Source organism: Phocoena phocoena, chromosome 19 (assembly GCF_963924675.1).
Source record: "Phocoena phocoena chromosome 19, mPhoPho1.1, whole genome shotgun sequence".
In the NCBI taxonomy this organism is placed as follows: domain Eukaryota; kingdom Metazoa; phylum Chordata; class Mammalia; order Artiodactyla; family Phocoenidae; genus Phocoena; species Phocoena phocoena.
In genome coordinates this window covers 15,096,605-15,121,259 of record NC_089237.1, presented here as the reverse complement: position 1 = coordinate 15,121,259, position 24,655 = coordinate 15,096,605, and the positions used below count along the sequence as shown (strand labels likewise).

At 36.7% G+C, this 24,655-nt stretch overlaps 1 protein-coding gene across 3 annotated transcripts in view; it reads left to right on the top strand.

Annotated features, from left to right (window-relative positions):
- Positions 1-24,655, top strand: part of TANC2 (tetratricopeptide repeat, ankyrin repeat and coiled-coil containing 2) — a 324,057-nt gene that overhangs the window by 138,298 nt on the left and 161,104 nt on the right. The window contains exon 4 of one of the 3 annotated variants that reach the window (XM_065896561.1): positions 1,868-1,978. The exons of the other annotated variants lie outside the window; for them this stretch is intronic. Within the exon in view, the coding sequence (XP_065752633.1) occupies positions 1,868-1,978 (111 nt within the window). The remainder of the gene's footprint in view (positions 1-1,867; positions 1,979-24,655) is intronic. 3 annotated transcript variants of the gene reach the window in all.

Genomic DNA, 24,655 nt, shown 5'->3' with positions numbered 1-24,655 from the left:
ATAAATAAAATGTTTCATTATTTTCGAATTGGTGAGATTAGAGTGAAAGAGATTCTAATATTGGCTATGAGTAGCCTGCAGATTTGCGTACAAATCATTTGAGATCTTCGTTTGTGATAGTGATTTTTAAAAATAGGCTCAAGTTTCACCTGTCATCAGAGGTGAGAGTTCTGCTATTCCAGAGCTTACTTTTGGCAGAGAACCATACTGTTAGCACCCTTAGCCTTTGTTGCCATGGAGACAGTAAGGCTTTAATTTGTTTTTTTTAACATACACTTAAAATATACATACATGCCTTAAGATTTAAAGTGTGGTTTAGTTGACTGCAGGTTTTGAGTATTGGCACATATCAAAAATATTTTCTATTTTTTAAAAACTTTATATTTTTGTTCTCCAAAGAAAATAGAGGAGAATTCTGGTCATTGTAATGACAAAGTTCTATATTACTTTTTACAGGGTCTTTTAGGAATAACTTAAAATCCCCCTGTGAATCAGTAATGGATGAGGATTTTGAAGAACATGCAGAAACTTTTGAAAAAAGTAATGTGATCTTAAGCACTCACATGTCTGGGACACCTATAGTTATGATATAATGTGTAATGCATACAAGTCAATTTCAGATTCAGCCGTTACTTTTGCACCAGTATTATGCTAATCACTTTCACCCTATTACAGTTTATTTAATAGAACTCAGTTTAAAAGTACCAAAGCAGTCTTCATAATTATAACTTTTAATATATTTAACTGATTATTTAAAGGTATATCAATAATGTTCCTTAACTTTTCCCCCTAAAACCATTACATAAAATTTATATGAGCTTTTAATATGAAAACTTTCAATTCATGAATTATACTTTTTTCATTCATTCATTTCTTACAAGAATGAATGTTTTCCATGGCATGCAATATTACTGTTCCATAGACCTCATGATTATATTTGTAACTAAATCACATCTCTTTATCTTTAGCATCCAGTTGTAAACTGGCATGGCCTAGTTAATATTTTAGTCCACTAGCAGTTTTTTTTTTTTTTTTTTTTGCGGTACACGGGCCTCTCATTGTTGTGGCCTCTCTCCCGTTGCGGAGCACAGGCTCTGGATGTGCAGGCTCAGCGGCCATGGCTCACAGGCCCAGCCGCTCCGCGGCATGTGGGATCTTCCTGGACCGGGGCACAAACCCGTGTCCCCTGCATCAGCAGGCGGACTCCCAACCACTGCGCCACCAGGGAAGCCCCACTAGCAGTTTTGACTTCTTACCTAACAGCTGAGCGGTTAGATAATTGATTTCCTTGTTAAGCTAAATATCAATAGATTAATCTTACTTAAGGTATTTATCACAACCCAGTATTATGTAATAGTTATTTCTAGATAAAGAAGACTTTTGATTGCAATTATTATAAACAAAATTTTAAAACTTAGTCCTATACTTTACTCAGTCAATACCTGTATTTAACGGCAAAGGAAGACAAAATAAGAAAGCTCTTGCTTTATAAGGAGAGAGAAAATAGCTAAAGGTGATAGACAGTTACAACTTATGCTCATAGTTTCGATTATTAGATTTTAGCTTTTCCAGTTTGCAGTGACTTTTTAACAAGACCCATCTCCTCTATGTAGAATGCAGTTAATTTTTTTTTCTGGCACAAAAAAAAATAGGGTAACCTGATCTGAGTCTGACAGAGTGTGTCGTTCATTTAAGTGCTTCCATCTGTTGCCTGCTGTTCCCCTTACTCATGACCCCTCTATGTTTCTCTTTCCTTTCTCTTTCCCTCTGTTTCTCTTTCCTTTTTCTTTCTTCCTTCCTTTCTATTTTCCTCTCTCTTTTTTTTTTTCTCTCGCTCTCTCTCTCTGTCTCTCTTTTTTGTCCTTAGCCCCTCTGAGGAAGGCAAAGTTTGTTGAGAGCCCACGAATTCCAGAATCCGAGCTTGGCTCACCAACCCTCACTTCAGCTCAGAAACTGGACGTGGATGCATACTGCCCTGGTAAGCATGCATGCAAAGTATCTGCTTTGAAAGAGGGAGGTTTGGATCAGGCCCATCAAGCAGAGCAGTGTTTTGCACGTATATTATTCATAAAAACATAGCTGCTACCTCTTTTGCAACTGTGATTGCATATTCTCCTCACTAGAGCACTGTTTTTACTGAACATCCTTTTTGATTATTGATATAATTATGTAAGTATTGAAAACAGCTTCAAAGATAATTTTCAAAAGAATTAAAATAATTCAGTAGATACGTTTTCAGGGTGATTTTTGTGATCTGAGATACTTGAAATTTTGCTTTGGCCATGTGCAATCAGGAACGTTCAAGTGTGAATAAAAATGTTCATTCAACACTGGCCCTTTGCATGTGACCTTTTTTGCCTAATCCCTGTTGGTTTTCTGGACAGTTACAGAAAATAGTTGTGATGTTGGAAACATTATACTTGAATTAAAAAAGAAACATTATAGGTTCCTGATTTGGACTCCTGGATGCTCACTGTTAGAAATACCTCTTCTCATGAATGGCCTGTAAGCACATGTGGGAGTTCACTAAAACCCTTCTTGTGTGGGAGCAAACCTGAGACAGACTCATTATCAAGGCTTAGATTCTTCCAAACTTAGACGAGTTGCCTGGCAACATCCTTTACACTCACTCTACAGTGAGTCTGTAGAGCTGTGTCAGAAATGTTCACAGCTCTAGTTGAGTATACAGATCAGAGCTTCAGTAAAAAACTTTACAAGACTTGGTTTTAGGTCTTTTGTTAATTCCTGCTCATTAAAATTGCACAGTGGATGCAACTACTACATATTTACAGCATTACAGATCAGCAGAATAAGGTGATTTCTAGTTCTAGGGAAGTTATCAGTAGCTGTAATCTGAAATAGCAGGATACTATACCTCTGAAGCCAAATAAGACATGTTTTAAGAAAAGACAGTAGGCAAAAACTTGAGCCAAACCTAATCAGAGGCATTTGATGCTATGAATCAGTTTTGAATATTGAAAGACCTCGGGGATTTCACTTGCAGGTTGCAGAAACTTGGGCTTCATCCACTGTTGTAAATGACTATTCAATTTAAATCAATCGCAGATATGTGTTAGGAATAGCTTTTCTATTTCTTTCTATTTCTTTCTATTTTCTTTTCTATTTCTATTTCTAAAAGGAACAAACTTTTTTTCATGTTTTGAGGTACTGTCAATGGAATATTACGCTCTGCATTTCATTATGCAAATTTTAGTGTAATAAAGTAAAATAAATAAATGCACTAATTCTCTATTCCTGCATTGAGTTTTGGAAGAGAAACCCTATCAAGGGCCTTTTCTTTTCCAGATTTGCAAATCAGAATGATTGTAGGGAGACTAATCTTTCACTTCCTGATTGTCCATCTGACATCCTTAATCTAATCTAGCTTTTGTTATTGTCAAGAAGCAAGGTAGCTTATGTTGGTTAAATTGCCAATGCTGAATCACTGTGAAAAATCTTGTCCGTGTTATTACTTACGTATATTTTCCACAAGCAGGAGTCTTTGCTGAATTGGAATTGAACCAAACTAAACCTCAGTTAAGATTTTCAGAAAACCGGGAAGAAACTAAAACATGTTGCCAAAATGTTAATTGCCATACACTGCAGTCTCTCCTTTTCTTATCTGAAATAGATTTAAGGCACAGAAACTTTTTAATGATTTGTTCTTTTATAGTAAAGTTATTAAGCTCTGTGGAAATAAGTTTCTACTGAGATAAGATTAGTGACTTGAGGGTTGAAGCTATTATCTTCTACATAGTACCAAAAATTAACAATAAACAAATGAATTTAGTAGACTCATAAAGCAAACAAATAATCCATCCTCTTTGAATTTCTCTTGCATAGGATATATTAACCAAATAATGATCATATTTTATTGTATACTCATGCATAATAGTGCAGTTAAAGCTAGTGATCTGATATCTTCCTGTCCACCTGCTTTATTCATTATCACATGCAGATTTAGGAAAATAGTATATCAGACAGAGGCAACAGTCCTAAGCTAAAGGTTAAATGAGCAATGGTTCTCAAATTTTAGCATGCTTCAAGAATTACCTGGAGGACTTGTTCAAATACAGATTGCAAGACCCACCCCCAGAATTTCTGACTCAGTAAGCCTGGGTGGGTTGAGAATTCACCTCTCTAACAAATTCTCAGTTAATGGTGAAGCTGCTGGTTGAGGTGCCACACTTGGAGAACCAACTGGGTTACAGGGCTGCTGGAGGCTGCTTACAAACCTATAGGGTTCATTCTGCTGTTGACTTCTGAGGAGTAATTGGGGATGTTTCCTTATTATCTTAACTTAAACCTTTTGGTACCTGTATTTTAGGTGGGAAGAATAAAGCTTTTGTGTCTGAGAAATTGACATATATTTTTCCTGATCTGTCTTTTTGTACATGGTATCTGTGTACCCATGACTAGTTTTCAGTGTTGTCCTACAAGAAAAAGGAAACTGTGGATCAAACCAGAGCAAGTTGTTGATATTTGGTCTGCAAAGTTTAGGGAAAGCTGCAATGGGATATGGCTGTTGATCCAGAATATTTGTCTAATAAACTGAAGGATTCAGTCTACATAGCATTAGATTCTAGAATACTTAATTTGTTTTACTCTTCCTCAAATCAGATTTGTTATATGCAGAAAACCTGAGGAAAAGTTACAAGTTAACAGTATGTTTTGGTTCTGCAGCTGAACCATGGAGATGATTGATGATGTTATATAACTGAACTACCAGAGTAGGCGAGGTCAAGTGAATTGTGTTTGATAATCGTCTTACAGTGGGGAAATTAAGGCCTAGAGAATTTAAGTGATTTGTGGAAGGTCACAAGCAGGATTTATTGTTGAACTCTTGAAGTGGACACAGTATAGTCCAGAAATACATTGTCCCTAATTCTATTGCTGTGTAAATTCTATAAGCACCCCTTGACTGACCCTTAAATTAAAAAGTAGAAAATTCAGTTTTTTCATATGAGACAGGGCTGTATTCTCTTTTTAGGGTAACCAACTGATATCAGTGATTTCAATAAAACAATTCCCAAAATAAAGGAACATGCTCACCCTACACTCTGACTTTTCTACCTACAGCATTAGTTATTAGCTATGTGATTTTAGGCAAGTCACTTAACCTGTCTAAGCCTGTTTCCTCAGTTGTAAAAATGGAAATGGTAACCTTAGATTAATAAATCTAGAGCACTTAGCACAATGCTTGTTTTATAGTAAATGCTTATAAATGTTATCTAATTCTGTTATTATTATAGTGATGATCCTGAGGTGTATAAAACAAGATTTTAAAGTTTTTCTAAACAATCAGGAAAAACAAGGTGTAAAGGTTTAGGGTCATTTTTAATTAAATGTGTCTTATTGTGTTTCAATTATGATTTTCCCCTAACTAGTTCTGTGATCTTAAGCATGTCATGTAACGTCTCTGTGCCTCAATTTCCTATCACAGCAACGTTACATATAACACGATGTTACTTATATAATTTAACAAACTAAGTATATATTTGTATAGATACATGAGTACACATTCAAAGGGGAAAATGTCCAGAAGAATACCCCAAACTAACATCGGTTGCCTGAAGAGGGAGAGAATTGGGATTGTTTGGGTGTCAGAGGAGAAAGTAGCATTGGTGAGATAATGATCACGTTAGCAGTGGTTGTATCTGGCTGGTGGGATTACAGATGATTTTACTTTTCTTTATTGGGCAATATATGTTAGTGAATGAGAGCTCTGGTTCTGAAATCAGATCTGAGTTTAATTCCTGACTCTGTCGCCTACTAGCTATGTGAATACATGTAACATTCATAGTCTTAAATTCCTTGTCTATAAGATTGTGATAAAAATAGGTCTTCTTTTATTTTTTACAATAAATCTATCTCGTAGAGTTGTTAAGATTAAGTAAAATAATGTATATGACAAGTGATTAGCTCAGGCAAAACAAACAAGAAGAGATATGTAGCACCCTTCCTGTTATTGTTCTTCATCATCATCATCATACTTTTCTTCATTTTCTAAAATTTCTGCAATGAATTTGTATTGAAATTTTTCAGTAATCAGGTGCTGCTAAAGGATAGCAACATTCCTTATGTCTTAGTTTTTTAAGTTTTTAGTTTGCATGTTATAACACATAATTTCAAGTGTAGAAATGACCCTTGATGCAGATGGCAGGCCATGTTGACAGTTTTATAGGACTTTTGACTACATGTGCAAGGTTAAGGGCCAAAGTCCAGACCAGTGTTCTGAAAATAGACAGGCTTTTATCCACAGCAGATACTTTCAGAGGAATTTGAGATTAATCTTTTTGTAATAGATTCTTTTAAATCTCTTTTAAAATGGCACTGTCCTTCAAAGGACAGTGTTATTTAAGGTGACAACAAAATTAAGATGTATTTGCAACTCAAGAATGGAAGAGAGTTTTATGATACTTATTTGAAAGTACATACTCATATTTATATAGTTTTTGAATTTGTAAAGGATTTTTCATTTGGATTTCTTATCAGCATGGTACTCTATAGCACAAGTACAAACCACTGTTGATAGATGAAATATTTTACATAAAGTGAGTAGTTCCTCAAATCCTCTTTTTCCAACTCCTGTATAGTCATGGTCATTCCACTTAGAAGAAAAGGACGATTTGTTCTCTCATTTTCTTCCTTCCATGTTATTCCTGAAAACATTATCAAATGTTATCTTTATCCTAAATAGTTAGGCATGCTTCTTTTATTTTTTTCTTTTGGCTATGAATTTTATACTTCAGACATAAAACCCTCTGATTTTTGATTGGTATATGGATACCAGAAGCCTTTTTCTTGTAATTCACGTCTTCTGTTATGTTGTATTTGTATTCCTTAAGTCTACTATGTTGTAAACACAGTAAGTATACAGCAAGATTTTTAACCTGAATTAAAACAGGTGAGCTTTAGGGAGGCGGGTTCTAAACTCCTTAAAATTACATACAAACACCATTCTATATGCATATAGGTACTTCTTCCTATAACGGCTTCTCAAAATGGTCTGTAACACATACTTCCCCCCACCCCCAAGAGAAAGGAAAAAAGAAATGCTGTTATAAAGGTTGACATGAAATGAAGGTTGTTAATGGTACAACTGTTAGAACAGCAACAACAAAAAGCACCTAAAAGTTGGATCGTGGACAGACTTGTAAATCGGATGAAGGGTATAAATGAACTTCAGTGCTGCCCCAATCGGGGTATGAAAGTCAGTATAGCAACTAGAGATAGGAAGCAGAGAGATAAACAGGAATAATTTCAGTATATTTTAAGTATGAGAGATACTGCCTGAAAACTGATTATGAACATAAACACACCAAAGAGCTAGAATATGAAAATAAATAGCTTTTCACCTGCACACTCCCTTATCCAGTAGTAAGTTCTTAACATGTTAGAAAGTTCTTTTCCATGGACAGGTGCTTTGTTGAATAGAACTTTTCACTTTGAACATTTTCAGTTGTTTTATTGATTCATATTTTATCATTATTTAAAAGGTTAACCATCTTTTTTAGATTAACTTTTTTCAAGGTGTTTTGCATCACAAATTGTAAAGACTTGGGCTGTGAGTATGGTGCTTAGATCCATAATTTAGTTAGATATCCAAATGGACAGTTTTTTCATTAACTCTGAAAACAGTTTTAACTTTTGGTTTTTTGAGGCAGTAAAATGCACTAGTTTAGACAACAGACCCTGGAGCCAGACTGCCTGTGTTCAAATACTGACTCTACCACTTAGTGCTTGTATGACCTTGGGCAAATTACTTAACCATAAGAATGATTACTTTCCTTATCTGTAAAATGGGGATTATAATATTACCTGTATCATAGGAATGCTATGAAGTTGTAATAAAATATGTAAAATAATAAGGACAACTATGTGGTCCATAGTTAGTGCTAGATAACTCTTAGCTACAATTTTTAAAGTGTTTCAGAGCCTTTACTACGCTTTATCTAAGAATGTTATGGGTAAGGTTATATCCTTTATATGAGCGCTTTGCAAAGAGGATAAAATTACACGTATAACCTGTTGTCACTGGCCTGTTTTCATAAGCAGTCCATGTATAGATACTAAGTTTTGTGGGTTTTGGTTGTTTTTTTAGTGGAGGCAGCTTTTCATAATGGTAAATAGCCCTGGGGTCAAATGAGCTTGGTTAAGTTCTAATTATGCCACTTGCTAGCTGTATAACTTTTATTACTTAATCTTTCTGATTTTCTGATTCCTCATCTGTAAAATAACCCTACCCCATAGGGTGTGATGATTAAATAAGATAATACACATAATGTGCTTAGCACAATGTCTGGAACATAAGTTATTATGACTAACAACATCTCTCACATTTGTATATTATTATACATTTATTTCTAAAAAAAAAGTTTTGTGTTTTTCTTTTCCTAAACAGTATATACATTCCGGCAGCCCAATGTTCATGAAAAATTCAGTGGGAACAAGGAAGAGACAGAAAGCCATTCTTGACTTGTGTTTTTGTTTTTGTTTTTGTTTTGTTTTGTTTTGTTTTTACGGTGGGCGGGCCTCTCACTGTTGTGGCCTCTCCCGTTGCGGAGCACAGGCTCCGGATGCGCAGGCTCAGCGGCCACGGCTCACGGGTCCAGCCGCTCCGCGGCATGTGGGATCTTCCCGGACCGGGGCACGAACCCATGTCCCCTGCATCGGCAGGCGGACTCTCAACCACTGCACCACCAGGGAAGCCCCTTGACTTGTGTTTTGATATCTAAGAAGCTAGAGATTTATGAATTTTGTATCTGATACCACCACTGCCATCCTTCATCTCTAAGTCACTTAAAATCCTCTTTGTCATTTTGTTTTTTCCTTATCTGGAAGTTATTCATTATAACATTTTTTTAAAACATCTTTATTGGGGTATAATTGCTTTACAGTGGTGTGTTCGTTTCTGTTTTATAACAAAGTGAATCAGTCATACATATACATGTTCCCATATCTCCTCCCTCTTGCGTCTCCCTCCCTCCCACCCTCCCTATCCCACCCCTCCAGGCGGTCACAGAGCACCGAGCCGATATCCCTGTGCCATGCGGCTGCTTCCCACTAGCTATCTACCTTACGTTTGTTAGTGTGTATATGTCCATGACTCTCTCTCGCCCTGTCACATTTCACCCTTCCCCCTCCCCGTATCCTCAAGTCCGTTCTCCAGTAGGTCTGTGTCTTTATTCCTGTCTTACCCCTAGGTTCTTCATGACATTATTTTTTTCTTCTTAAATTCCATATATATGTGTTAGCATACGTATTTGTCTTTGTCTTTCTGACTTACTTCACTCTCTATGACAGACTCTAGGTCTATCCACTTCATTACAAATAGCTCAATTTCATTTCTTTTTATGGCTGAGTAATATTCCATTGTATATATGTGCCACATCTTCTTTATCCATTCATCCAATGATGGGCACTTAGGTTGTTTCCATCTCTGGGCTATTGTAAATAGAGCTGCAATGAACATTTTGGTACATGACTCTTTTTGAATTATGGTTTTCTCAGGGTATATGCCCAGTAGTGGGATTGCTGGGTCATATGGTAGTTCTATTTGTAGTTTTTTAAGGAACCTCCATACTGTTCTCCATAGTGGCTGAACCAATTCACATTCCCACCAGCAGTGCAAGAGTGTTCCCTTTTTTCCACACCCTCTCCAGCATTTATTGTTTCTAGATTTTTTGATGATGGCCATTCTGACTGGTGTGAGATGATATCTCATTGTAGTTTTGATTTGCATTTCTCTAATGATTAATGATGTTGAGCATTCTTTCATGTGTTTGTTGGCAGTCTGTATATCTTCTTTGGAGAAATGTCTATTTGGGTTTTCTGCCCATTTTTGGATTGGGTTGTTTGTTTTTTTGTTATTGAGCTGCATGAGCTGCTTGTAAATTTTGGAGATTAATCCTTTGTCAGTTGTTTCATTTGCAAATATTTTCTCCCATTCTGAGGGTTGTCTTTTGGTCTTGTTTATGGTTTCCTTTGCTGTGCAAAACTTTTAAGTTTCATTAGGTCCCATTTGTTTATTTTTGTTTTTATTTCCATTACTCTAGGAGGTGGGTCAGAACGGATCTTGCTGTGATTTATGTCATAGAGTGTTCTGCCTATGTTTTCCTCTAAGAGTTTGATAGTTTCTGGCCTTACATTTAGGTCTTTAATCCATTTTGAGCTTATTTTTGTGTATGGTGTTAGGGAGTGATTCATTATAACATTTAAAGTTAGGGAATTCCCTGGCAGTGCGGTGGTTAGAACTCTGCGCTTTCACTGCCAAGGGCCTGGGTTCGATCCCTGGTTGGGAAACTAAGATCCCACAAGCCTTGTGGCCACCAAAAAAAAAAAAAAAAAAAAAAAAAATATATATATATATAAGATATGGGAAGTGTTGGTTATATTCTGTTTATCATTATTGAGTACCCTTGTGAATATAGGTCCTTGTATTGGTTATCTATTGCTATATAACCAATTACCATAAAACTTGGTAGCTTAAAACAGCAACATTTACTGTCTGACAGTTTCTGTGGGTCAGGAATGTAGATGCTACTTAGCTGCATTCTGTGGGTCAAGGTCTCTCACAGGCTGCAATCAAGATGCAGCCTGGGGAGTTTCCTGGCGGTCCAGTGGTTAGGACTCTGCACTTTCACTGCCAAGGGCCCAGGTTCAATCCCTGGTCAGGGAACTAAGATCCTGCAAGCTGCAAGGAGCAGCAAAAAAAAAAAAAAAAAAATGACAGCCTGGGCTGTAGTCATCTCAGGGCTCAACTGGAAAAGGCTCCCCTTTCAGGTTTATGCACATGGTTGTTGGAAGGATTCAGTTCCTATGGGCTGTTGAACTGAGGGCCTCAGTTCCTTGCTGGCCTTTACCAGAGGACACCCTCAGTTCCTCACCATGTGGGCTTCTCCACAGGGCACCTCACACATGACAACTTGCTTCATGAGAGCAAGCAAGCAAGAGGCAGAGAGTGCAAGCAATATGAGAGTAACAGTTTTTTATAACTTAGTCTCAAAAGTGACATCCTGTCACTTCTTGTTGTATTCTTTTCATGAGAAGCAAGTCACCAGGTCCAACCCACACTCAAAGGAGTAAATTGAAATTTTAAAGAAAGTTGTTTAAATGAAGCAATGAGTTTTCCTTGCTTTTTCTACGTATTTGATATGTACCTTTCTGTGTTCTGGAAGCATGAATCCTTCTCATCCTTGTCTTCCAATAGAAGAGTTCCATAGTATTCCTGGTATCCTACCCTTTTATATTCAGAATTCCCCTGCTGCCCTTCTAATAACTGTCTGTAGTTCTTTCTTCTTGCCTAACCTATACTGTTATGGTCCAGTGAAATACTTGTTCCTAGAATGGTGTTTTTCTCTTTAAGTCTGGGTAACTACATCATGTTATTTTAACGTGCAGGTTCTAGAATAAATTCCAGATTTGGAAGCCAACAGAGAATACATTTGCCATTTAGACAAAGGTGACTTTTGAGGATAATACTTTCCTTACTGTGAGCAATATATAAATGCCTTGCTTTCCACATACATTGTACGATGGGTAAGGAAATCCAGGTCAGTAGGGGAATAATATGGAAATACTGTATTACACAAGTAACACATTTTTACCATATTTTGTATCTCAAACATATGTCTGTTCAAAGCAGTTGTTAGAAACCTCAGTTTAAAATCCAAAGGAACATTCAATGATAAACGTCAGTCTTACAGATTTCAGTGAAGCGTTTAAGGTTCTTGAGCTTGTCATATACTGCTTTTCATTTCAGCCAAATAGTCCTCATCATACATTGACGTGCACGTAGTACTTCTTGTACATTGGGGGCAATTATGTAGGCAAGGAAGCTAGTGTAAGTTTTGCCAAGCAATGAGTACTTTCTATCTCTAGGTGTCCTGCCTCTACAGTGATTCCCACTTCCAATGGGAGAGAATCAGAATAGTGGGATGTTGTAATGGAAGATTATAAGCATTTAAAAGCCTGTTCTCTTAGCTAAGTGCTAAAGTAATGAATTTTTTAAAATGCAAAGAGTCCCTAATCTTATAAAAATTTTATTCCTAAATAGCACAAGGGAGAACCACAGTCTGTGTGTGTGTGTGTGTGTGTGTGTGTAGGACTTTTTTCCCCCATTTATTTGTGTATGTCTAAGTTATTAATAAAAAGTATAGGGGCTTCCCTGGTGGCGCAGTGGTTAAGAATCCACCTGCCAATGCAGCGGACACAGGTTCGAGCCCTGGTCCGGGAAGATCCCACATGCCGTGGAGCAACTAAGCCCGCGTGCCACAACTACTGAGCCTGCGCTCTAGAGCCTGCGAGCCACAACTACTAAGCCCATATGCCACAACTACTGAAGCCTGTGCACCTAGAGCCCATGCTCTGCAACAAAGAGAAGCCACCGCAATGAGAAGCCTGCGCACCACGACGAAGAGTAGCACCTGCTCACCGCATCTAGAGAAAGCCCGCACACAGCAGTGAAGACCCAACACAGCCATAAATAAATTAGTTAATTAAAAAAAAAAGTATAAGGTTATTAGGAGATAAATTTACTTTTTAGGGAGCATTTTTTTCCTTTTCCAGCTTTATTGAGATATAACTGACATATAACATTGGGTAAGTTCATTGTGTACAACACTATCATTTTATATATATATGGATCACTGATGAAGTTTATGGACAGCCTCTCCAGAAAATTGCACCCACGTGCAAAATTTTGCATATTGTCTGAGTTTTGAAGAAATTAATAAAACATTTAGGTTTGTTTGCCCTGTGTAATAGTTTTATCTGAAAACTAGTCTAAGCAAACCAAAATTAATAAGAATCAGACTAGAGTCTTCTAAGGAAGTTACGTTATTGCTAACTTTCATTCCATACCCTAAAGCTAGGTATCTAAATAATGCAACTGTAGAGATTCCATAGAAGTTGGTTCTTTAACTTAGGCTCTAGGTGAGTTAATTTAAAGAAGGCAGTTATTTAGGAAGGAAGTAGGGGAAAGGAAGGGTAAGTAGGAGAAATTCATACACTTCTGTTTTAAGGAGATGGGGTCCTGTGATTAAAGGTTCCTTAGATTTCTCTGCACCTGCCCCAACTAAGGCACTTTTTTTCCCTCAGTTGAGGATTGACAGTGACCTGTGTCACTGGTACCCTGACATGGATCTAGTTTTCCCGTCTACATCCAGGGACCATTCTTCCCTTTTTTCTGCCCACCTGAGCCTCCATATTGAGAGGTGGCTCTCACTTAGAACTATGGAAAACATCTTAGACCGAGACCACCATCTTAACCTCCAACTTATATTTAATTTTAAAACAGTAGTCACATTTTTTGAGATAAGGTATTCAAAAACTGTTTAGCGAGCACATTGAAAAGAAATAGAGTGCCTTCAGCCTGGCTGTATATTCTGCAGCTCAACATACACTTTATCATTCCTGCTACCATCACCCCTAGCCATGCCAGATATATTAAAACTTCTTATATCCTGAAGGTATTTGAGTTTGCAGCCTCTGCTGTGGGTTACAGGAAGTCGTTACTTTTTTTAGAAGGTGGCAAAGAAGAACTGGAAGATGAAAGAATGAAAATTTCCCTTACTCTCTCCCTATTAAAACATGCAATTTCAGGAGATTCATAGACTTTCAAAAGTGTATCATAGGATCTCACATCAAGAGTTCTTGATTTAGATCATTCATTAGCTGACATAAGCTACTATTTAGAATATCATTTGTTATTAGCTACTATGGTGTAGCTCTGCTAGGAGGAAGCATTATGCATGATTAAACAATTGAAATGTAATGTTACTTAAAAAAGAGAAGAACTAAAGGAGAATTTCCTCAACCAATAACCTCTGGTGGTGTTAGGGAAATATTCACCTTTTCTAACACAGTGTTCATCAAATGACTCTTATTCTTGTAACTCTCCCACTGCTCTCTCCTTCCTCCATCTCCACCACTCATCTTCCCACAGACTCTAGCTCTTTTCTACCACATTTTTACAATCTTATATTAAGAATAATCTTAAAAGATTGACTGTACTACTCTAACCCTATGACCTTTACCGTTATTTCTTTTGCCTATTATTCTGCTAATTCTCTTGCCTTTTCATACCCCTAATTATTTTTGTGTGCTGGATTTAATATTTGAAAATATGTGTAGAAATAATCTGAAAGTAGGATGATTTCTTTTTTTTCCAGAGAGGGTTTTCATTTGCTTCTGCCACCTGTGACCAGTTCAATCCAAGTTCAGGGTGTGAAGTTTTCCAAGCCAATGAAATGACACAAATCAGTACTGCAGGACCTAGTTTACTTCTGGTTCATCTTTACCCATAGGTTGTAGCTCTTAAGGGTCTCAGCCTAAAGTATGGGGTGTTCTACTAGATCTCCCACTCCTGGAAGATCCTAGACTCCGTTTTTGTTCCCCTGACCTTGTGAGACAGTTAAACACACAGCTCAGCTGCTCAGTCATTTCTTCCCTGTTAAGAAATGCCCCCAGTGCTAAAGTGGCTCTCCGTGCTGGGCAAGATCTCCATTTCTGATTTCCGTCTTCTCCCTGTTCTTATAATGATGACTTAGCACCATCTTGTTGGATCTTTAATGCTTTCCAAAAGATTTTTAAAATATATTTTGTCCAGTTTTTAATAATTGTCATCAGCTGGAAGGTTTCCAATTACTAAAAGGTCCCTATCATCATTATTTCCTTTGGGGGAAAAAATTCTAGCATTTGTATTTGTAGATCATGTATACATCTGAAGGTATGTATACATTTTTATTTTTCTGTTCTGTGCTCCCCATGAAGCTACATGGGAACAGACTGTATGCTAAAACAGTCTTAGAACACTACCTCTTTGGACAAACCAGTCCCCATAAATTCTGGGAGCTATCTACTAAGAAATTGAACTGATAGTATTAGCCGGTTGATTAAATATCAATATAAAGAACTTCTCTTTTCAAACAGGCCTTTAAAAAATTATTTATTTTAATTAATTTATTTATGTTTGGCTGCGTTGAGTCTTCATTGCTGCACATGGGCTTTCTCTAGTTGCTGCGAGCAGGGGCTACTCTTCATTGCAATGCGCGGGCTTCTCATTGCAGTGGCTTCTCTTGTTGCGGAGCACGGGCTCTAGGCACGTGGGCTTCAGCAGTTGTGGCACGTGGGCTCAGTAGTTGTGGCTCATGGACTCTAGAGCTCAGGCTCAGTAGTTGTGGCTCATGGGTTTAGTTGCTCCACAGCATGCGGGATCTTCCCGGACCAGGGCTCGAATCCATGTCCCCTACATTGGCATGTGGATTCTTAACCACTGTGCCACCAGGGAAGCCCTGAAACAGGTTCTCAGAGTTGGTTCATGGTCCATCTCTTTGAGCAATTTGTCTCCTGTTTGGACTTGGAACTTAATCTCAAAGAAATTAGTATTTTGCATCAAAATTTTGGCAAGTTTTGCCAAGTGTGATTATGATATTACCCATGATACTGAATTGTTGAAAAACTTGCCTTTCTGTGCCTGATGTCTTTCTGGTATTATTTGACCTATTACTATTAGATTGGGGAGGAAAATGTCTGTTTCATCCAGTCACAAATCCCAAATGTATTTCATAGATTACTGAGGTAAGTTAAACATAATTATGTTTTCAGCTTTCATCTTACCTTCTACAATAGCCGTAATAGTTAAATTATAATTGTGAGTGGATGAAGCTGATGTTTATATTGCTGCCAGAAAAAAAATTTTAAATAGGGAATAGGAGTCATCATGCAAAATGATTGGAGAGTTTCTTTAGTGTTTGAAGAGGATCATGAGACACAAGCTTACTACAGTCTGGCTTTCTATTGCTTGGCTCTGTTGCAAACCAATTTTAGAAGGGATGTTCTAATCTGCTGGTTAATGTTTCATTAAAACATTGAATATCAAAAGCCATGTAATATATTTTTTGTATTTACCACAAAATTCCTAGTGCATATATTAAAGACTCAATTTTCTGTTAATCTGTGTAAATCATCTTTGATACTATAGAACAGAATGCTACCCTTAAAATGTAAAGGTATTTGTTTCATATAAATAATTTTTCTGTTTATAAGTTGTTGTTTTTTTTTGCGGTATGCGGGCCTCTCACTGTTGTGGCCTCTCCTGTTGCGGGGCACAGGCTCCAGATGCGCGGGCTCAGCGGCCATGGCTCACAGGCCTAGCCGCTCTGCGGCATGTGGGATCTTCCCAGACCGGGGCACAAACCCGTGTCCGCTGCATCGGCAGGCGGACTCTCAACCACTGCGCCTCCAGGGAAGCCCTGTTTATAAGTCTTAAAGTGAAAGAACTCTGGTTAGAATTCATTTGTATACAAGTAAAACTTCCATTACAGTCAAGGGCATAAAATATGGATGCTATTTTCTGGTACCTTACCAGAGCAATGATGCTTATTTTCTTAGTTAAAATTTATTCTATGCAATGAATTCTCTAGTACAACAAATGCCTTATCTGGTCCCTAATCAAGTGACATTTTTTATAATGACCCAGATTATATGCTCTCTGCCTTAGAGAGAAGAAAGAATTAAACTATAAGTGAATCATCACAGCATTTCTCTAATGAAAGCTTTTGAATAACAGTTATCCCTAAATCATTTCTTCGTAAATATTCAAACAAGAAGAAAAGAAGGAAAAAAAAACACACTAAAATGACCAAAAACACTCATCTGGACAATTTACACATTTTCTCCTTTATGCTTACCACTGTATCCACAGTGCCTAGTGCAGTGACTGACTAACACATAGTAGGTGTTCATTCAGTGTGTGTTGAATGAATGAAATGAACCTAAAAAGTCAGAGGAAGGCAAAATGAAAAAAAATTTAGTATGTTATAAATATGTGTAAATTACATGGTTTCTCTCTACTTAGGAATATGTCTTTTTCTAATTTACTACAGAGGGGCCTGTGTGAACAACTGGAACCATGATTTCTTAATCTGTGCTTATAATGTAATTTCACTATGGCGTTGAGAAAGGGGAGGTAGTATTTCTTTCAGTGGTTTTTTTATTTGTGGTATCTCATTTGCTTTAAATTCCTAAACTCTCTCCTTCCATTGATAGAAGTCTACCTACAAGGCCAATGTGACTGGCATATGGGAAGGGGCTTAAAGCTTCACTAGATAAGAATTCGGCCATGGCAGCCAACTGAGATCAGTCAGCTACGAGTGAATTGTAATAAATGTAATTAGAGAACATAATCAATGAGTATAAAAAAAGGAATGAGGATTTCAGGAAAATATCTGCCAGCCAAATGTGACACATTTATCCTCAAAGGTCAGGAAAAAGAAAATAAATACATGAATAAGCTTAACACTATCCTTTGAGAAACTGAATGTATATAACAATGACCAGACCATGTATAAAAATAGAGTTCTGACACCCAATTTGCAGCAGATAGCCTAGGAACCCAACTTACTATCTACAAGTCAGACTTGTAGGAAGTAAGACTACTATCTCTAATAACCAGTCCAGGAAGCCAAAAGTAACTCCTGTAACTATTGGAACTAAATGACCAGGGCTTGAATTTTAACTGACAGCTTCCCTAGTATTTGCCCTCACTTCCAACTTAGGAGTAACCAGAGAAGGCTAAATACACACACCTAGCCAGTCATGTAGGATGCTTCTAGTTAGCCCACCTTCAGCTCTTCTGTGCCAGGTGCCTCGGATCCGGGCATAACCTGAAGCCTCTCCTTTTTTTCCCACTATAAAGCTTTTCAACTCCTCTGCCTGCCTTTAAGTCTCCTCCAGGTGCAAGTGATAGTAGCTGATTCCCTTGCTATAGCAAGCTCTGAATAAATAGCCTTTTCTTGTTCTTATTTGGGTGGTCTTCATTTATTTCCATACCTTTTTTTCACATAACATCATTCCCAGTGACAAAGGCAGATCTTGACATGACTTTGGAATCTATTAATGCCTTGGTGGTGTATCACTTTCCACATTAACTGATTTTGATTTAGTCATCTCATGGCACTGAAGCTATGCTGTGTGAGGTAGCGCTTTTTTAGTATACCAGTATTACAGCTCTTGTCAGACTTCTAAATTAGAATTAACTTACTCTTTCGGTTCTGTACAGTACCCCTAGTTTTACAGCTCTTTTATTAGCCTCATTTTCTTACACCCTTACACCACCTCCATTCCCCTTACCTTTATCCCCAGCTGGAAGAACTCAGAACCAGGTTCCTGCAGTTAAGTTCAAAGGTATTGGAAGTGGCATCTCGTCTTCCACCCCAAATTGTTTCCCCTAGGAACACTAAAAAAAGTTTCCATATATGTCAGTATTTATGGACTTGCCCGAGGAATTTAGAATATAGTCTGTGACTATCTGCCTTTCCTGTTTAAGAATCCTAATGCCAGAACTAGGTAATACCCGAGTGTCTCATCATTGTTTCTCCCAAATTCGGTGTAAAGCAAGCCTCTGATAAACTGCCTCGATATGTCAGTGTTCTATGTGGACATGGAGATTCCCACCCCAACTCTAACTACCTTTATATTATATAAATATGTTTATATACTAGCAGAGCAATACACAAACACAGACTAATACTTGCAAGATACATTTCCAATAACATTTATATAAATGCATTTATGTAAGTATAAAAGAAGGACAGTGAGGTCAGTATATAAAAATCAGGAGTGTTTCTATATTCTAGCAAAGAACAATTGGAAAATTAAATCTAAAAACATCGTTTACAATAACATCCAAAATCATGAAATTTAGGGATAAATTTAACAAAACATGTACACTAAAAATTATAAATAAAACAGTGCTGAGATAAAGATCCAAATAACTGAAGATATCATTTATGGATTAGAAGATTCAGTATTGCTAAAGTAGCAATTTTGATTTACTACAATCCCGAGAAAAAACATGTTTGTAGAAATTTATAAGATTTACATGATTATAAATTTAGAAATTTACATGATTTTAAAATTTTTATAGGAATGCAAATGACCTAGAGTGGCCCCAGTGCTTTTTCAAAAGAACAGCAAAGTTAAAGGACTTCCATTATTCTTCAATAAAGGTGTCAGGGAAATTCAGTGGAGAAGTGAACATCAATCCTTACATCATACCGTGCACAAAAGTTAACTTAAAGTACCATAGACCTAAATGTAAGAGCTAGGAGCAAATCTTTGCAATTTTAAGGTAGGCAAAGTTTTCTTGGATAGGACAAAAGAAGTGTGAGCTATAAAAGAAAAAATTTAAAAGTTGGGCTTTATCTAAATTTAAAACTTTTGTTCTTCAAAAGAGACTTTTGAGAAAAGGAAAAGGCAAGCCATAGAACAGGAAAAATATTAGCATACATATGTCTGACAGATTTGTATCCAATATAAAGAACTCTTACAAATATTAAGAAGAGAACCTAATTTTTTAAAGTACAGAAGATTTGGAGAAACATTCACAAATGAAGATATAAGAATGGCCAGTAAATACATGAAGAGGTGTTCAATATCTTTAGTCATCAGAGAAATGCAAAGTGAAACCATGAGATACCTCTGTGCACCCATTGGTATGGCTAAAATCAAAATGGCTCACAATACGAAGCGTTAGCGAGGATATGGAGCAACTAGAACTCTTACACACTACTTGAGAGTGTAAACTGAACAATCTCTTTGGAAACCGGCAATTTCTTACAAAGTTAAATGTTTAAACTTTATAACCCAGCCATTACACAACTTTGTATTTGTCCAAGAGAAGTTAAATATATATCCACGCAAAGACTTTTATAAGAATATTCGTAGTTTCTTCATATAAAAAAGCCAAAAAACTATTGTATATGAAACAACCCAGTGTTCATCAGCAGGAAGAAAAGAAAGGTGGTATAGCCATACGAAGGAATACTACTCAGCTATAAAAAGAAACAAACTGTTGAAACATGAATAGATTTCAAAAACCGAACCAAAGAAGCCAGACAAAAGAGAAAATACACTATTTAATTCCAGTTATATAAAATTATAGAAGATATAAACTAAGATAACAGAAAGCAGTGGTTTCTGTTTCTGATAATAGAAAACGTGGTTGCCTGTGGCTAGGGTTTGAGAGAGGGTTTGACTTCAAAGGGACCTAAGGAAACTTCTGGGGATGATAGAAATGTTCTGTATCTCAATTTTGGTGGTAGTTTCACAGATGTATATATCTGTCAAAATTCATTGAATTGCACACTTTATTGGAATATAATTTATTGTATGTAAATTACATCTTTAAAAAGACAAGATCAATAGGTGAGTAAGAAATAGAATAGAATCCTGGAATAAGATGACAGCTAGAAGTGAGTGGGTATGAAGGTGAGTGGTTGAGAATGAGAGAATGGTTATACTGAACAGAAAATACATGGTAAGAGAAATCACCAGGGTTTCATTTTGGTCTACTAATAAGTTATGGTTGCATTTGAATCAAATTAAGTACCTAAAAAGTAAATGCTCATAATAATGCTGTGTAACAAACCACCCTAAAATTTAGAGCAACCAAAAAATAAACAGTTTTTTTAGTCATGGATTTGCAAGTGTGGGTTGGGATGGCTCTGTCTCAGGCTGCAGGTTGGCTGAGCAGCTCTGGGGTTCAAGTTGGGCTCAGGCCTGTGGGTGTTCATTTTGGGGCCCAGGATGAAGGGGCATCCACTGGAGAGAAGCTCTTTCTCCTGGCGGATCACCAGAGCACAAGAACACAAGCCCGACTGCTCAGGTACATTTCAAGCCTCTGCTCATAACATTCCAAGGTCCAAATAAAGTCACATGGCCAAGCCAAAAACATCTTTCATTGTGTAAAGTTTTAAACCTACCCAAAGAACCTCCCATATACATACCACCCCACAGTATCAACAATCATTTCATGTATTTTCTCCCCCTCTTCTTCAGTTATGCCCAAGGGAACTAAGAAGTGTAGGGATATGCTTTCAGGTCAGCCTCTATGAGTAGAGATGGGCTAGTGGTGTTGCTTTGATTCTTGATCACTGGATCACTGGCAGTGACTCTCACAATCAGGAGCTCAGTGTGGGGAGGATGTGGTAGAGCTCCACTTTAGCACTTCCTGCGGCAAACTGCAGAAGCACTGCTTTTGTTGGTCACCCATTTCCAATGTTCATCAGAAAAGGAAAAATTTAGGTTGCCATTTAAGAACTAAGAAATGAAAATACAACCAGGTTTGCTTTGGCAGTTGGGCCAAACTAATCACAGGTTTTGTAACTCTGTTGGAGAGAAAGCATGGGTTTCTTTATTTGATTAAATGTAGTACAAAGTTCTGAGTCTTGAAATAGATGAGAACAAGCAGTTTATAATTAACAGATCATAAAGGAAAATGTAAACAGCCCGATGAGAAAATACTAAGAGAATGCTGAGAATTAAGAGTCTGTGGAACTGTTCTATGTATAGCCTGCCATGTTAGGAATACAGATTAGGGATTTGGATACATTAGCTAATTGTATCCAAGAAATGAATTCATTTCTTGGCACAGTTTTAATCATTGTTTAATCCTTCTGCAGTTTGGCTACTTAGAGTAAAAAATACTTTTTGCAAATGTTGTAAAGTATAAACCATCTCTGAAAAGAAAATTGATGTCATCAAAACACCAAAATATTCTGAAATATTCAGCATTTGCTTTTTTACAGCATCCTATTTCTTGCCTGCATTATATTTCTCAGAGTTTAATTTGCTATGATTCAAATTATCTATTTTCCATTTTTCCCCATGAGACTATAAGCTCCTTAAGGACAGGGACTGTGCCCATTGTTCACAAATGTGATCTAATACCTCACACAGTGCTGGACACACAGAAAGTACTTAGTAAGTATTTATTGAATTAATTCATGCTTTCTTGTATTGTCCATGGAGGTTATTCTGCTGGATCCCATTAATAAATAAAATAACCATTTAAACAGTTTGTACTTAATAATCACATATTTCCTGGCAAAATAATGAGTCCAGCAGCCAGGCAGCCTGGACTTCAACATTGACTCTGTCACTTGCCTAACTGTGTAACTGTGGGTGAGCAAAAGCTTGATCTGTGTGTGCCTCACTTTTAGTATCTGTACGATAAGGAAGGTGTTGTGAAGATTGAATGATTTAATACATGTAAAGCACTTAGAAAAGTACCAGACAGTAATGCCTCAATAAGTTATTATTACTACTAGTACAACTATCAATATTATTATTCCAGAAATAAACTTAAAACACTCTTTTAAAACAATACTAAATATGTTATATTACTCAGTTTTGATTTCAGAATTCTGTATTTGTGTTGAACTGGTAAGTCTTACAGAACTTGAATCTGAAAATTGCTCCTCCCCCTGCTCTTTTTCCTTAATAACTCTACTGTTAAAAAATCAAACAAGTATGGCTTCCTGCAAAAAACCTTCTTTCCTCCTTTTCTTCCTCCATCTTTCCAGAACAAGTTTAATTGTTTCTTTCTCTGTGCTCTCTACTACTTCCTTTAATTTACAAAATACTTCTTGTATATATACTGGCTTCTCTCTATCCTTAGGTCATTGCTCCACATTAAGTTAACCGATGTAAGAGGGGAGTGGTCAGATAATTTTTTATTTTACACTCAATTTTTAATGATATATAGCATTAGTTTTTCATAGCTGTAGACTCCTTTCTTGGAGGAAAAAAAAGTATTGTGAATATTGTTTCATTCTCAAACCCAGTGTCCTATGTCCTTAATACATTTTCTGTAAGTTTTGAAAATTAAAATATAACATAATTACAGAAAGGTATACAAATAATAATTATACAGCTCTGTGAAATTTTCAGAAGTGAACACACTTGTATAACCACTACCTAAATCAAGACATAGAACATTACTGGCACCTCAGAACCTTTCCTCATGTTTCCTCTGCATCATAATCCATTCCCTCTAAGCTTGACCGCTGTTCCGACTGCATTATCAATGATTTCTTTTACCAGTTTTCAAACTTTATATAAACGAAGTCATTTAGTATGTACTTCTTTGAGTCTGTCTTCTTTTGTTTAGTAGTATGTTTGTGAGATTCTCTTTCATTGCTCTCATATTTCATTGTATGTCTACTGTTGATGGACATTTTCAGCTTTGGCTATTATGAACAATTCTATGAATGTTTGTTACATCTATTTTGATGCCCCTACATACACTTTTCCTTTCGGTATATACCTAGTAGTAGACTTGCTGGGTCATGGGGTTTCAGTCCCCAGTCTAAATTTTTTTCCAGATTTGATGCTACCAGTTTACATTCACACCAGTACAGCAGGATTTAACTGTCCTTTTACCCCATATTATCAGGTGTTTTTGGTTTGTTTCTTTTGTGTGCTATCCTGCACTACACATACGTAGTGGTATCTCATTGTGGTTTTGATTTTCATTTCCGTATAATGTTGAACATTTTGTATAAAACAGGAGTTTTGTAAATTCCCATGTGGAATTTCTTTTGTTCATCTTTTAATCGTATTGTCTTAATTTTTCTTATTGATTTGTACGAGTTCTTTGTATATTCTAAATACAAGTCCTTTGTTGGATGTATGAACTAAAGATGTTTTTCCCACTCTATGGCTTGCCTTTTTACTGTTTTGTTTTGTTTTGTTTTGTTTTGCGGTACGCGGGCCTCTCACTGCTGTGGCCTCTCCCATTGCGGAGCACAGGCTCCGGACGCGCAGGCTAAGTGGCCATGGCTCACGGGCCCAGCCGCTCCGCGGTATGTGGGATCTTCCCGGACTGGGGCACGAACCCGTATCCCCTGCATCGGCAGGCGGACTCTCAACCACTGCACCACCAGGGAAGCCCCTTTTTACTGTTTTAATGGAGTCTTTGGTGAACAGAAGTTTTTCTCATTAATAAACTTACCCATCTTTTCTTTTTTGTGTTCTTTTTAAGAAATCTTTGCCTAGTCCTAGTTCATGAAGTTATTCTATTAGGCTATCTTCCAGAAAATGTATTATCTTTCGTATTTGGGTCTTTTATCCACCTGGAATTGATTTTTGTGTATGGGATGAGGTTGGGACAGGTTTCATTTTTATTCATACATACTGATCCATCACCAATGATTGAAAATGCCATTTGATTACTAAAATATTGCAATGGCATCTCTGTCCAAATAAGGTGATTATACATGTATAGATATGTTTCTGGATTCTTTATTCTGTTCTCCTGGTCATTTTATCTATGCTTGTACCAATCATACTCTGTCTTAATTACTTTAGCATTAGATTAAACCTTGATATTAAGTAATAGCAGTCATTCTTCTTCACATTTTCTTTACTATTCCTAGACCTTTCCATTCCCATGTGAATTTTAAATCCTTTATTTTTTTTTAATGTTTAATAATAATTCCTATTAACTTTAATGAAAGCTTTTCAAAATTACAAAATCCATTAAAATAGTTCATCATACTAATAGCTGCAAGAGAAATAAAAACAACTAGTTTTCTTCATAGAGGCTAAAAAAGGCATTTGATAAACATTCAATAACCACTTCTGCTGTGGAAAAAATATCCAGGCATAAGAATCCTTTAGTTTTACGGTGCTGTATTCCTCATTCAGTATTCTGGGAGCAAAGCCTATTGCATAAACACACTGCTCCCAAATAGCCAAGATAAATTTCAAGAGTTTTAATCAACATAATGTATGAATGATATGATTTATTTTGTGTATAATAGTGTCACGGTGATTATTTTCCAACAACCTACCAGCCATCTTGTTT